The 13672-nt window shown below is 39.5% G+C and overlaps 1 protein-coding gene across 2 annotated transcripts in view; it reads right to left on the bottom strand.

Moving 5' to 3' along the window:
• The window catches only part of SLC7A6 (solute carrier family 7 member 6), a 31012-nt gene extending 17620 nt beyond the window's left edge, over positions 1-13392 (bottom strand). The window contains exons 1-4 of one of the 2 annotated variants that reach the window (XM_062586129.1): positions 13330-13392; positions 7387-7959; positions 3675-3800; positions 2278-2422 (exon numbers count right to left, since the gene is read on the bottom strand). In XM_062586129.1, the coding sequence (XP_062442113.1) occupies positions 2278-2422; positions 3675-3800; positions 7387-7918 (803 nt within the window). In that variant the 5' untranslated portion in view covers positions 7919-7959; positions 13330-13392. Of the gene's footprint in view, positions 1-2277; positions 2423-3674; positions 3801-7386; positions 7960-8487; positions 8680-13329 lie in introns of those variants that run through there. The other variant, XM_062586128.1, reaches the window with a different exon arrangement.
• Positions 13393-13672: the final 280 nt, after the last annotated feature.

The raw sequence follows: 13672 nt of genomic DNA, 5'->3' as shown, positions 1-13672 counted from the left end.
TCACTGACCGCACTGCTGACTTGTGTAAGCATCTCTCTGGCAACAATTAGGGATTTTAAATAGGCTTCATTTATGCTGCAGTTTCTAAATATCTTCAGCATTTCATAGTTTTTTGCCAATGTCTCTCTAAGCAAATTGCAAAGACATTTGTCTGAACCAATCCCCAGGACACAAAATGGGTATTAAGTGATAATAGAAAAACTGGAAAAGTAAAAGCAACACAAACAATATGGAAGTTGAGGGCTTGGCCTTAGAGGAAATAGGAAGAGATGGAGGTAGTAGGCTCAACCAGCCAAGTTACCATTATCCCATCAAGTTGCCGCAAAAAATCTGCAAAATAGCAAGTCACGGCAATCCGGCAATCCGCAACAAAGGTGAGATAACCGGAACCCAGGGCTTTTGCAAGCAAAGGTGTGGCAGAGTACAGCAAACACAGGAGACTGCACGAATTCAGGTGTAATTTCCCCTCGGTGTGCTTTCATTCTAGCTTCAGACTGGAGCAGTGGGCACGCTGTGCTGCTCTTCCCTGATCTAGCTTTGCAAGTATACCTTCCTCTAAGAGGAGCCTAATTTTGCCTAGTCTTCCCCATTATTTTTCTAACGGCTCAGGAGATTTGTTGTCTCTCTGACTTTGCATGGAGAAGCAGAGATCCCACATGTTGTGAGGGCACAGATAAACTCACAGCCCTCAGGCTGGCGCTCCACAGTGAGCTCAACAGAGCAAAAGCAGACTTTTAGTTTCTGGCTTTTCTCAGTCTTGCTCTCTCCCCGAGCTTGCAGGGATATTCAGATGTCTTGAAAGGGGAAGCAGAATTGAGTGTTCCTCTCCCACCTGCCCACTTCAAAATTAAACACAGAACGGTGACATGAATGAGCATTTGACATAAACACAAACACAATTTTCAACAACAAAAAACTCAATAAAATAGAAAAACAAAATTTTGGGAAATTCCTCAAAATTTTTTTGAAGTCTGGACCACATCTGGACCTGTAGATGTCTGATGTTGTACATGCAAAAAGAAAAAAAAAGGGAAGGGGGAAATATCAATAAGTGGAAGTTCTGGCTCTGATTTCAGATTGCACATCCACAGTAAAAGTCCAGTGGACCTCAGCACAGAGAGAAAACAGAATTAGAAAACCACTCTGAAATCCACTTAAGTATTTCAGACCACGCAAGATTGAAGCCAAGAGACCATTTCAAATTTGCGGATTACAGCTTTGACAGAATGAGCACAAGAGCATTGTGAATTGAGTAATTATGAAAAAATAATTATCCGATATCTATATACATCATATCAGAAAAAATATTTTTCAAAAAAATGTATCTTTTACAAGAGTTATCCGACTGATGACACAGAACAACAGAGCAACTTTAAAAAGATGAAAACGTATTGCAACCTCAAAGCTCTTTCAGCAGAAAAAACAACTTTAAGCATTCAATGACAGTTGCAAATGCAAAATACAAGTCTCTTATGAATACATATAAAAAAATCCTCGCAAGATCATTTAAGGAAACACTGTCAATCTGAAATTGAGTTTGATTAAAAATAGCTATTTTTAATATTTAAAATTTTATCGTTTCACAGGTAATTTTACAGGTTAAATAAAAAATGCACATTGTACAACTCAGGGATAAGAGAATAAACTTCTGATAAGGGACAAATCAGTTGGGAGAACTGAAGAACTTCCATTCTATATCTTGTTTGATATAGATATAGATATGATTGATATAGTTGTATCAATCTAAACGACTGTTTATAATAGGAAGTAAAAATGATTAAATAGGATTCCATATTTAACATATAGGCATCTGCTTATAGACTCACAACTGAAGATGGATAAAAGTTTAGTCAGTCAGTTTTGCAGCACAGATTCATAGAAAAGGTAGGCCCCCCCCTTTTTTTTAGAAAAAAATTAGAATTATTGCACAGATATAAACAGCACAGACTACACTAATGTAATTGTTACAAATCAGTATTAATACGTTTGTAAATAGCAGCATGCAGCATCTTGAACTAAAAGCTTACCAAGCACTGTATACAGCATCCTGCAATCCTGCAAAGACCTATATATTCTTAATATTTTTCATCTACGAATGGAGTCTGAAATTAATAATTTCTAGTTTGTGGTATTTATAGCCTTACTATCTCAAGAGTGAAGTAGTTCTGCTTATTTCTGTATAGGCTGAGAAGTTCCACTGATGAGTCATCAGTGGAAGACGAACACAAGATGAGTGACTTAGAAACCATTCAGGTTTAGAAAATTCAAGTCTTTTACCTTTCCGGGTTTTTGATCTCTTCTGTTACAAAATTGAGTGTATCCCAACCAGAGTAAGAGAACAAGGCAGAATAGAGCGCGAGGGAAATATCTCCAACGTCAAAAGAGGATCCCTCAAAAGAGGCCTCAAAGTGTGCTGTATGTCCTGTGTATGGAGGAGACAATGAAGTACAGGAAAATAAAATACAGTAAGTAATTTCCAGTTTGGTAAACAAATACAAAAAACTCAGAAAGGCCTATTTCCTTCAAGACTACTCATTAAGCCATTTTTTCCAATCCTGTTCTGCGCTTCAGCCATGAGAATAATCATAACATTCAAACTACTAAAAATTATGCTCTGCTCTATAATTAAGCACCTGGTGTGTCCACAACAGCACAAAACCTTCAGGTATATTAAATGCCAGACTAAGCTACCAAAACAAACAAACAAAAAAACCCCACCCACTGGCAGTGACAGTATTCAAGCTAAGGATGTTTCTTTACAACATATATATTTATAAAAGAATCAATCCTGCTGCATCCTTTTAATTTTTGAATCATTTAGCTGATGTATAAAAGAAAGATTACAGCTGATTTTAAGATTACTAATGAAAAGCAACAAAAAAAGCCTAAGTAGGTTTACAAAGTGTGACCCAGTAGATAAATGATGCTTTGTAAATATTTAACAGCTGTATTTTCTTTTTAGCAAAATATTCACCGATTACTACACTATGGTTAACATTCTATTGTGAATATTTAGCCCATATTAAAACAACGTTGAAAAAGCTGTGACTGTATCTGTTAAAAATATGAAAATTGAGTAAAAATATGAAAACTTAGCTCAGAATTGTTCTCATCTAACTTGAGGGCACAATGCCCAACAAGGAAAAAAATTCTAAAAAGACAGCAACTTTAATTCTCAACAGCTATAACAGAACAAAGTATTTCAGCAAAAAAGAACTTGTCTCACAAATTTGCTTATCTGTTTCTACTGAAGGTCTGTCATTCTCGGAGTTACAGAAAATTCACCTTATTATAACAACTTTCATTAAACCTCAGGGTAAAGCAGTATGCCCCTTTATGGGAATTTACAGCTTTCTCCACTCCTATCGTATTTCGCAAGCTCTGTATTTTACTGTTTTCATTTCCCTTATTATTCCACGCCGTAAGCTGTAAATTGCACAATATGGCTGAGCAATCAGTTGCCTTCTTTTACCTAGTTCAAGGTCAACTAAGATAGGCTAGCTTATCATGGTATTTATTCCTAACATTGGCAATTATTGGTATTTTCTAAGTGGCTATACTATGCACTTACTAAGGCATTTGATAACTCCTATATAGAGATATTTACAGTCTCTAGACCAGTTATTCAACCTAACCGATGCATACAAACCTTTGCTTTAATTTTATAAGCTTACCCTGGCAGATTTTAACAAGTCCAGTTATGATGATGACAATAAGAGCAATGACTTTAGCATAAGTAAATACATCCTGCACTCGTGTTCCCCATTTAACATAAGCACAATTTACAAATGTTAGAAGACCTAGAAGAAAACAAAGAAAAATAAACACACAATTTAATCAATTTTTAGTTTAATTCATTTTTCAAAGATTTTCCCGTGACTGTCTTAATAGGCACTTTACCTGTTGTACTAGTATTTGGGTTAAACTAAGCAAAACACACTGGTATTCAAAGTACCCTGGTTTAAACAGAACAGTAGGAAACAGATGTTCTAAAGATTCGTAACACACACTTTTTGAAAAGAGGGAAGGAAAGACCTTCCTCACATCACATGTTCTCTGATCATATGCCTGTTTTCCTAATTTTGCTCCTCATGAGCTGCATTCTGCAACTATCCTGAAGCTAAAGAAATCATTTATATTAAATGATTCATGTTAGTTTAGCAATGTTGTTCTGATTAATGAAAGATTATCTAAAAATCCCTTTAGGTAAACATATTACAAAGTTTTTAAATTCTTTTATCCTTTCCTCATGTTAGTCTGAGGACCAGTTCAACATCTACAGAATTTCACAGCTTTAAGAGCTTCGAAACATTAATTTCTTTGCAATAATGAATATGGTCACATGTGATTTAATACCCTCCTCCAGCTCTTAAACTGTGCTACTAAGCAAGGTTAGAACAGATCTGACCAAATAATGTATGTTCTACAAGTAATGCAGTATCGAGCTGGGTTTTTAAGAATTTGGTGGAAAGCAATGTATATTCTGAATATATTCCTCCCTGTACCCTAAAATAAAACTGTGTCAGACCTATTTTACAAGACAAGAATGATACTGAAGTGTAACTTTCAGATTTTGTAAGAATCTTGCCACAAGTAACTTCCTCATTTGATCAGCTTCCCCAGTAAAAATTCTCTTCAAGCTACTGTTGAAATACACCGTTCTCACAGGTTTTATCATTTCTCTTTCAGAACCATTACTTAAGTGAAGAGCCAGACAGCCTCTGCCTGAACTCAGATGCTGAATGTTGAAAGGGGCTCTGTGTCTTTAGTGTTCTTTATTCAACAAAATATTATTTTTTTCTTGTCCAGATTATCATTAAATTCTCAATTCCACCTCTGAAGTTTAAGCATTTTCCTCAAATCTCAATTTTTCCACTAGCAAGTAGTACTAAAGCGGTTATATTCTGGGGCACGTTATACTTCTGCACAATTTTGTTGTACTGTGTATTTTAAATACATGTATAAATAAAAATTTAATTTGATTAAGTACTGAGGTAGTAACAAACCAAAATTAAATGAAAGGCTTAAATGAAATTACTTCCTTTCCCATAATCCAAGAACATAATACCATTAAGATACAAATGCACTTAGAGCAGCAACAAAGTAAAAAAGTAATCACTTAAAAACAGTAACAAAAGAGAGGTAACGATCTCAAAAAAACATGGCACTAGCAGACTAGAAAGTCTAGCCAAGAGAAGGAGCTGAACCAGATAACCCTGGGCTTGGCAAGATGGAGGGTGGGGGGAAACAGCTGTATCAAATTTCAAAAGTCAGCACTGCAGTAACACTCAAGAAATTCTCAGAGAGAAGAAAAAAACAACAAAAAAACACAACTCTGCTTTGTCTCTGCTCTCCAGCATTAACAATTGGTATTATCCACGGAGTATTTGCTCATAGGGTTTATCTTAGCTGTTGATTTTTTGATAGCAACTTTTAGTATGGGAGCAATTACTATTAATTCTTTCTTATTTCACTGTTGTAGAACTTGGTCTTCAATTTAGGTGAAAAACTACTCTCTCTCTGATGTCTTAAGAAAAAGATAATCAAGAGTCTGAACAGGCCACGTCCTCTTTCTTTTACTAATATTATTCTTTCTTGTTTTCTTCAAATTATTTATCACTCAGCTACTTAAAGCTGCTGAGAACCTTCAGGTATCACTGCCGATGCTAGTTCTGTTTCCAAAACAAGTGAGGTAGTAACACCACGTAACACTATGGATTTTACAAGACAGATCTTAAGCTAAATCTAGTAAGTATTTTTTTTAGACTTAAATTCTCACTTTCCACCTATATCTAACCAATACTCAGACTTCCAATTCCACTGACTTTATTAATGAAGCATTAAACTCATCCACCGGACATGACACACAACGTCAGCTCCGCCAGGGAGAAGGGTAGGCTTCAGCAGCCACAGTTACATGGCACAGTAGAGTAGGGCAAGAGTCTCAGTACCGAAGTCTGAAAGAGGGCAGGACAAGCATTTAGACTACAAAATGGACTGTTGAAGTAAATCTTGCATCTAAGTGAGCGTGACCTTGCTGCCACATTTCCACAAAAATAGCAATAAACCTCTCTTAGCATGAGGTATAGAGGACATCACATTCTTAACTCTGTATCAACTGTACATAATCATCTTATTTTCTCAATAAAGGAGACTGAAGTCCCTGGAGCGAATCACTTTGCCGTAATATCTTGCCCTTTGATAAAGGGGGGAAAGGGGGAATTATTTTGGGGGAAAAAAATGTGGTTATTCTTCCCGCTAAATTATTTTTCCCACATTACTGCTTCCACATTAATAAATTAACTTACAAAAAGGGAAGGCAGAGATGCAGTGTTTATAACTAGTTATAAAGGTCTAATGCTTGAAGCACATACTACTATACTGTCCATTTTCCCTCTTCTAGTTCAACAGAGATAACTTTAATAATGAATGTTACAGCCATTTCAGACTGCCTTCCCTGTTGCCCACAAATGAGCCAACAAGGAATAGCACATCTCCTTCCTAAAGCATGTTGCCAGCAGTAAAAAAGCGCAAGCTCCTTCTTAGCTTTCTGATATGGACATTAGTTAGTGCTGGCAGGCTCCACAGCACGTGGCAACTTTGATAAAAATATGACAAATACTTGCCATAACTGACATTTCAAAATGTGGTTTTCAGTGTTCACTGGAAACATAAGATACATACATATATATAAAAAAAATACTTTCAACAAGAAATACCGAGAATTAAATAAAACAGTTTCATTCTCTTGACACAGCAGAATAGCCCTGACTTGAAGCACGTGGACAGTCTGATGTTGTTCTTCTATATTGACTAAAAGAAGTAGCTGTCTGATTATAAAGATTTCAATATTCTTTATTCACACAGTTTCCATTTCTCAAAAAAGCCTTAAATACAAATGCATGGTTAAATACAAGCATAAAGAATAATCTTGAATGAATGACATTTTCAAAACCTGCCAGAGTAACCTTAAGTAGGTCTACACTGAGACACTACTGTGAAAAACTACAGCAGAATTTATAGCATACGAGATGTTCTGCAGTAACTCCAGGTATGCTCCTAGAACGCACCAAGGATATCTTCTGGTTTGATTTAGTCTACCTCTCTGAAGGAAACAGATGAAGAATAGTTATCCCATACATTTCCCTCACATAAGTGAACCCTGAAGAGTCAAACATCTTGTTCTGCTTTTGAATGAGAAAATGTTAGTTCTCTGATCACATACCTAGAGGTTATTCATAAACTTGAAATTTTTCTTTTTCCCTGCTGTAACTTGAATCATTTCAGATTCAGCATGCAACAACTCTGGGACTTGGTAGGATTTATTTTAATACAGCTTAATCCTAGATAAAAAAATTACCATAGTAAATTTCAAGAAATACTTACATTCACAAGCAGCTGCTATGAGACGGCAAGCAAAATATGGAGGATCACAAGAAGGGAAGAAAGGTTGAACGAGGTAGTTAGCAAAGGTGATGGCAATGATCGCCTGACTAGTTGGCTCAACAATTAGGAGTGAGGTCCACAAACGAATAAAAGCAATGAAGCTCCCAAAAGACTCCAAGATATAAGCATAGCTGGCTCCTGACTTGGTAATAGTGGTTCCAAGTTCAGCATAGCAAAGAGCTCCAAAGACTGAAAAAATCCCTCCAATTGCCCAAATTATTAGAGACAATCCATAGGATTTGCTGTAGAGGAGAACTCCTTTAGGAGAGACAAAGATACCTGAACCAATCATGTTGCCTACTATAAGGCTTATCCCATTTAGCAATGATATTTCTTTCTTCAGTTGCATTGTATTTTGGTTTCCATCATGCATTTCACAGCTGTCCCCTTGATCGGTCCTGTCTGATTTATTGACGGGGCTGTATTCAGCCAGTGAGCTATGTGACTTTGTACAATCAGTCCTTTCTCCCATTGCGGAAAGGCTGGGAATTCTCTGCGACTCCAAACGACAATCTAAAACAAAATAGAGACAGCTGAAATCATTATAAAGACTTTATCCTGTGACTTTCTTGCCAAACTTTCTATTTTTTCGCCCTATGATTTACCTACGTAAATTGAGATATCCCCTTTTATTACTTCATATATGTTTTTTTACCCCAAAAATAAATCCATGTGTAGTTAAAACGAAAACAAAATGGGAAAAAACCCTACACACCCCAGGACAAGAGACATATTCCAGTATATCTTTGGGAGAGAAAAGAACTACCTGCATCAGTGGGGCATGGGGAGAACTGTGGAAAGAGCAGAACTGAGGGACTGCACAGTTGTAAAGGAAGAGGAGACAGAGAAGCAAAATGAGGTGAAAACAAAGCACAGTGAGACTAGAACCTGGAATTTCTGAGCACAAACCCAGACTTATTGCAGTAGTAAGAAAATTAACCAAATGACTGTACGTACACATATGAGTGATCTAGCAAAAAGGTTGTGCATTTTACTAACGAGTGCCGGATCTTACCAAGAGTAATATAATGAGGTACTTACTCTTGAAACCCCTTCTTCCATCTTAAATTTCAAATGTACCTCTGATTACTGGATTATCAGTCAGGTAAAGAACATCAGCACCAAAATGCACCATCATTCATCTGCTCTTGCCCCTCAGTGTATGCTTTCGCCATTTACTACAGAGCAGAAAGATGAATAACTCAGGGTCAATTAGAACAACAAGTTAGTTTTGCCCCCCTTTTGTGGGAAACACTATCTTTACACAAAGTTTTGTTCTTCCAGTAATAAATATATCTACTAAGAGCAGACGGAAACAGACCCTGAGTACACGGTTTTCAAAATGTCAATATGCAATTATCCAAACCACATATGTATCCATGCATCTTGTGATTATGAACACACCCAGTTTGTTCAGTAATAGTGGATCACTGTACATAAGTTTTGTTCCCGCAGTTAGAGGCATACATTTTTCCCTCCAAAAAGGTAATAATCATACTCTTATTACAGAGCTAACACCTGTATGTTATAGTATAGGAAATCTGACTTCATATTCTTGAATCAGAATGATCTTTACCTTTTTCATGCCTTTAAAACTGTTTTCAGTCAAGGAAAATAAATAATCAACTTTTACTGAAACAGAATACAAGTCATCTATTGAAACAGAATGTATCATTCATCTCCAACTCATGTGAATCTTCTAGCTTTTTCATGCTCCTTTTGAGCATCTAAATTCTTATTCTGTTAGAATGCTATTAGAAAAAGGACTGTTCTTTTAAATAACACATTTCAAAATGAGATTCTCAGTGTATTCAGTCAAATGCCTTCTTCTATTTTATTTTCTTTCCCCTAGCCCAAAGAAGTATTTTAAAGTTGTTTAGTTACTAAGTATATGTTTTATCAGTTACATAAATCATCTCTACTCTAGTGTTACTTATGGACCATTGGCCATTAAATTTCACCCAGGTACCTTTATGCAGAATCAGACTTTAGACTAAAATGTTCAGGCTTTCTGAAACTAAGCTTTGCTAGTTCAGGACTTAAAGAACCAAAGTGTTATCATGAGGCACCTCCAGCAGCATTAAACTAATTAGGAGAGAGGGACCCACTCAGCTTCTACAAATGAGTGCACCCCAAAATGCAAAGAAAAATGAGGGCAATTTCACCTCACCAGCTGTTGCCAGTTGTTCTTGTTATCTACTGTTCCATTAATCTGGTGCCAAACACATTTGCAATCAAATACTGGATTTTCTGTTATTAGTGAAGCAGAGCAAAGTCTTGAAAAAGTCTTGTGGGTTATGAGCATTTAGGATTAGTTGTATTGCTTTAAAAAAGAAAACATAACTGTTTAAATGTAATTTAAAATATTATCATAACCAATTACAGCTATGATATAATCATCAGAAAATATAAGTGTGTAAAATAGTGAGAAAAATAATTAAAGCAGACATCTTCACAATGCATTTGACAGCAAAAAGTAAGGTCTGAAGAACAGTTGTCACCAATAAAAATAGCATTCAACTTCAAATTGAGTCATTTAATTTTCTATTTTGACACAAACGGGACACTTGCTGCAAATATATCTCAGAATGCAAACCGCTCTGGAGAAATCTTAGCAGGGAAAAAAGAGAGAGAACAAACACCACAAGTATTATAATGCCACCTGACTGCCATTTTGTAAATGTGCCATATTCTCTCTCAACCTTTCTAGCTAAAGGTATAGAAGACTGTAACATGTTAAGAATTGACTCCCTGATGTGAGGTATCATTTTGTTAATAACTGTACAGTTTTAGGAATTCTTACCCCAAATGCCCTCATCATCATTCCTATTTCTTCCTGAGACTGCTCTCAAGGTATGGCTTGTTGAGAAGCATAAATATCATGTTGAATGCTCAGGCATTCGATATACCTTTTCACAAACAGGCAAATTTTGCACTAAGAGCAACCATGATTGCTCTTGCTGCTAAGTTCAGTGTGTGTTTAATTACCTGTAACTGCCGGCCCTTTCACTGAATGCCTCCACCTCTATCAGCAGCACGCGTCTGCTGTCCCTACACAAGTTTGTTTCTAACGACCTTGGCTGCTTCTTGCTCTACTCCACCCTACCTAAGAAGGAATGACTGCAATATCCTCTCAGTCTAGCTTAATTTTTCACAGAACTCTAACTCCCTCCCTGAATCTGTTTTTTGTTTGTTTGTTTGTTTTATTCTCAGCTTCAGGTATTTGCTGACAACTAAAGAGTGCATGACGGTGTGTGCAACAGCTCACTCTAGATTTGGCATTTGATTCCCTTCTCTAACCCTGTTTTGTTTGTGTCCTTAAAGCCTTCAGGGCACGAATGGCTTATTTGCCTGAGTCATGCGTCTTATTACACCACCTGTATGATAAAAACAGAGGTACTGGCAGGTTTTTTTTCTTCCTCGAAAATACTTTACCTCATCTTAACTGGGACTAAACTGCACAGCTTTGGCTAGCTGAAAAACTACTACAGAGGAAGAGCAGAGATTAGAAATATATTAGTGAACAAAACTGGAGCTGTGTCAAGGTTAGAAAAACACATACTGAGAACAAAAAATATTTACTACAATCCATGATTCTGTCACGAGGCCATGATTGCTGGGAAACTAGAAGACATGCTTGGAAGAAAAGAACCAAAGAACAGGAATAGTACGCATTTTCTAATGTATATCAATCATGTAATACTCCAGGTTAAAACACCATTAGAACTATCCATAATGCCTTACCATATGACTGCTTAGGTTAAAGCAATCTAACATCTTCTCACAGGCTAATGTGGATTTCCTCATCACTCACCCTTGTGCAATAAAAACTCTTAAACTCTTGTTTTTGCTGATGGCTGCAGCTGTGAGGAATCTTTTTGCTGATATGTGAGGGATTTTTCCTGAAGTGACACCACTGTTGATATAAAAGCCTTCGATATGAAACCAGAACAGAACAGAATGACCTGAAACTAGGATCACTTCATTGTCTCACCAAAAATATATATTCTGATAAGGCCGATCACGTTGACCACGTACCAAAGAAGTTAACGAAGGCTCATGTGCAGCTAGCAAAGTACTAACAGCGTAAAACCACAGCCCTACTTCAAGGCGAGGGAAACATGAATTACCCACCAAGATCCCCTCCCTGTCTCGTGAGCAGGAAAGCGTCTCACCCACGATTTGTCCAAGCAAGTTGAACCCATCAACGGGTTAATCACCGATACGAAATACCAAACTGCTTGAACTCTATGTTTCGCTATACTCATACACAATATACGCTCGTTAGCAAAGAATTTCTAGAATTCATGTCGGTCTTCTGCAGTTGCCTTGATCTCACAAAATAACTCCTGTTGTAACATAGCTTTGCACAGATACTTTTTGACTAGAGTGCTGCAGCTGTAAAAATCCTATTTCTGAACACAATGATTTGCCCTTCGGGTAAGAGTCAAGTTTGCCTGCCCTACACAGGCAAACAGCATAAACGTCTTCAGGGAATTAAGCACCAAGAGAGCAAAGGTTATAAATCCCAGAAATACCTATTCCTTGTGAGGTATTTAGGTATCCTTTAGGCTAAGGCTAAGCACTTAAGTGCAAAAGACTTAGAGTTTGTCTGCTAAGTGGTTCTCTTGTTCCTGTTGAGAGAAGAATCACTTTTCCTGCCATCCGTATCCTTAACAGACAGGAAGCCCTTGCAAAAGAAGCAACTCCCAGCACAAAGGTTTAATCCATTCAGCCAAGTCTTGTGTGCTCACATAAATACGCATGCACACAATCTTTCTCACCGTAAAAACTGACGTAAGCCTTTGATCAAATAAAATCAACCTAATATCAATTTTTAAAAAGTACAAGTTAGGTTGATCACGTAAACAGGAATGGAAGAAAAGCTATTGGGTCCAGGTTCACAATTGTTCATTTGCTAGTGTATTAGTGGTGGCAACAGGGCCTGAGTTCACACACCTGTAATACGCGTGCACAGGAGGCGACCAGCAAGCGCGCACGCTGTCCGCAGCTTGGTGTCCAACACCAAGCGCGGGAAACAGTTTTAAACAGCTCACAGGCGCACATCCTGTTACTACGCCTTAGAAACTTTCCGCTGTTTGCAGGAGGTACCAATCCTAGGCAAAATTCAACCCAGTAGCATTGACCTATATTTAAACCCAGTCAGTTTAAAATTAAGGCGCTGTGGTAGCTCCAAGCTGCATCTTTCACACTTCTAATTTGTTTCAGATTTTCAAGGATGGGGAAAAAAAAAAAAAAAAAAAAAAAAAACAGAAGAAAGCTCACAACTGTGGACTTTCTGGCAGTCCACCCTGATTTAGACAGAAATGAGGTAGGGAGTGCGCAAGGCAATGCTGGCGAGCCAGATTTTTGAAAAAAATGCGCAAAATAAGCCGCAGGTAAGGAGCCAGGAGGCACCACCATGGCTTTGTTAAAGTAGTTTAATTTGTTATACATGCCAGGGCGTAAAAGCAGACCAATACGGGGAAAGGAATCGCGGAAAGCACACGCTTCCCTAGGCACCCACACGCGCGCGCACTCGCTTTTCAGCTTCAGCTTACAGAGTCATACCCAGCCACACTGCATTTAACATGCTGTGTTCAAAAATACGGAAATAATCAAAACCGCTGCCAGGAAACAAGCGCGGGGCTGCTCGAGGTTGCAGCTCCCCGTGACAGCCGGCGCCACGCGTGCCCGCCGCAGCGGGCGCCCCACGCTGTGCCCCACGCGCGGCGCCCTGCTCCGCCTCGCCGCCGCCGCTCCAGCCCCGCGCCGGCCCTGGCGGGACGCCGGGACCCGCCGCCGCCCTCGCGCCGAGCCGCCGCGCTGTGCCGCGCGGGGAAGGAGCCGCGAGCCCCGCGCCGCCCCGCCGCGCCGCGCTACCTCCGCTCCCGCCGGCCGCGCCGCTGCGTGTCACGAAGATGCTCGCGCGCCGCCGGACGCAACGTGATGGCGGCGCCGCGCCGCTCCGCCCCGCCCCGCGACCCCGAGCCCGCCGCCGCCGCCGCCGCCGCCGCCTCCCCTGGCAGGAAACCGGCGCCGCCCTGAGGGAGCCGCCTGGGGGCCGGGGCGTCACCCCCGCGGCGGCCGCGGGCGGCGGCGGCGCGAGCCGAGCCGAGCCGAGCCGAGCCCGGCTCCGCCGCGGGACAGCGACCCCCGCCGCCTGCCCCCGCGGCGGGAGGGGGCGCGCGGCGGGGGAGGGGGCGCGCGGCGGGGGAGGGGCCGG

Source organism: Rhea pennata, chromosome 13, assembly GCF_028389875.1.
Source record: "Rhea pennata isolate bPtePen1 chromosome 13, bPtePen1.pri, whole genome shotgun sequence".
Taxonomy (NCBI): Eukaryota; Metazoa; Chordata; class Aves; order Rheiformes; family Rheidae; genus Rhea; species Rhea pennata.
This window is presented reverse-complemented; position numbering and strand designations above follow the sequence as displayed.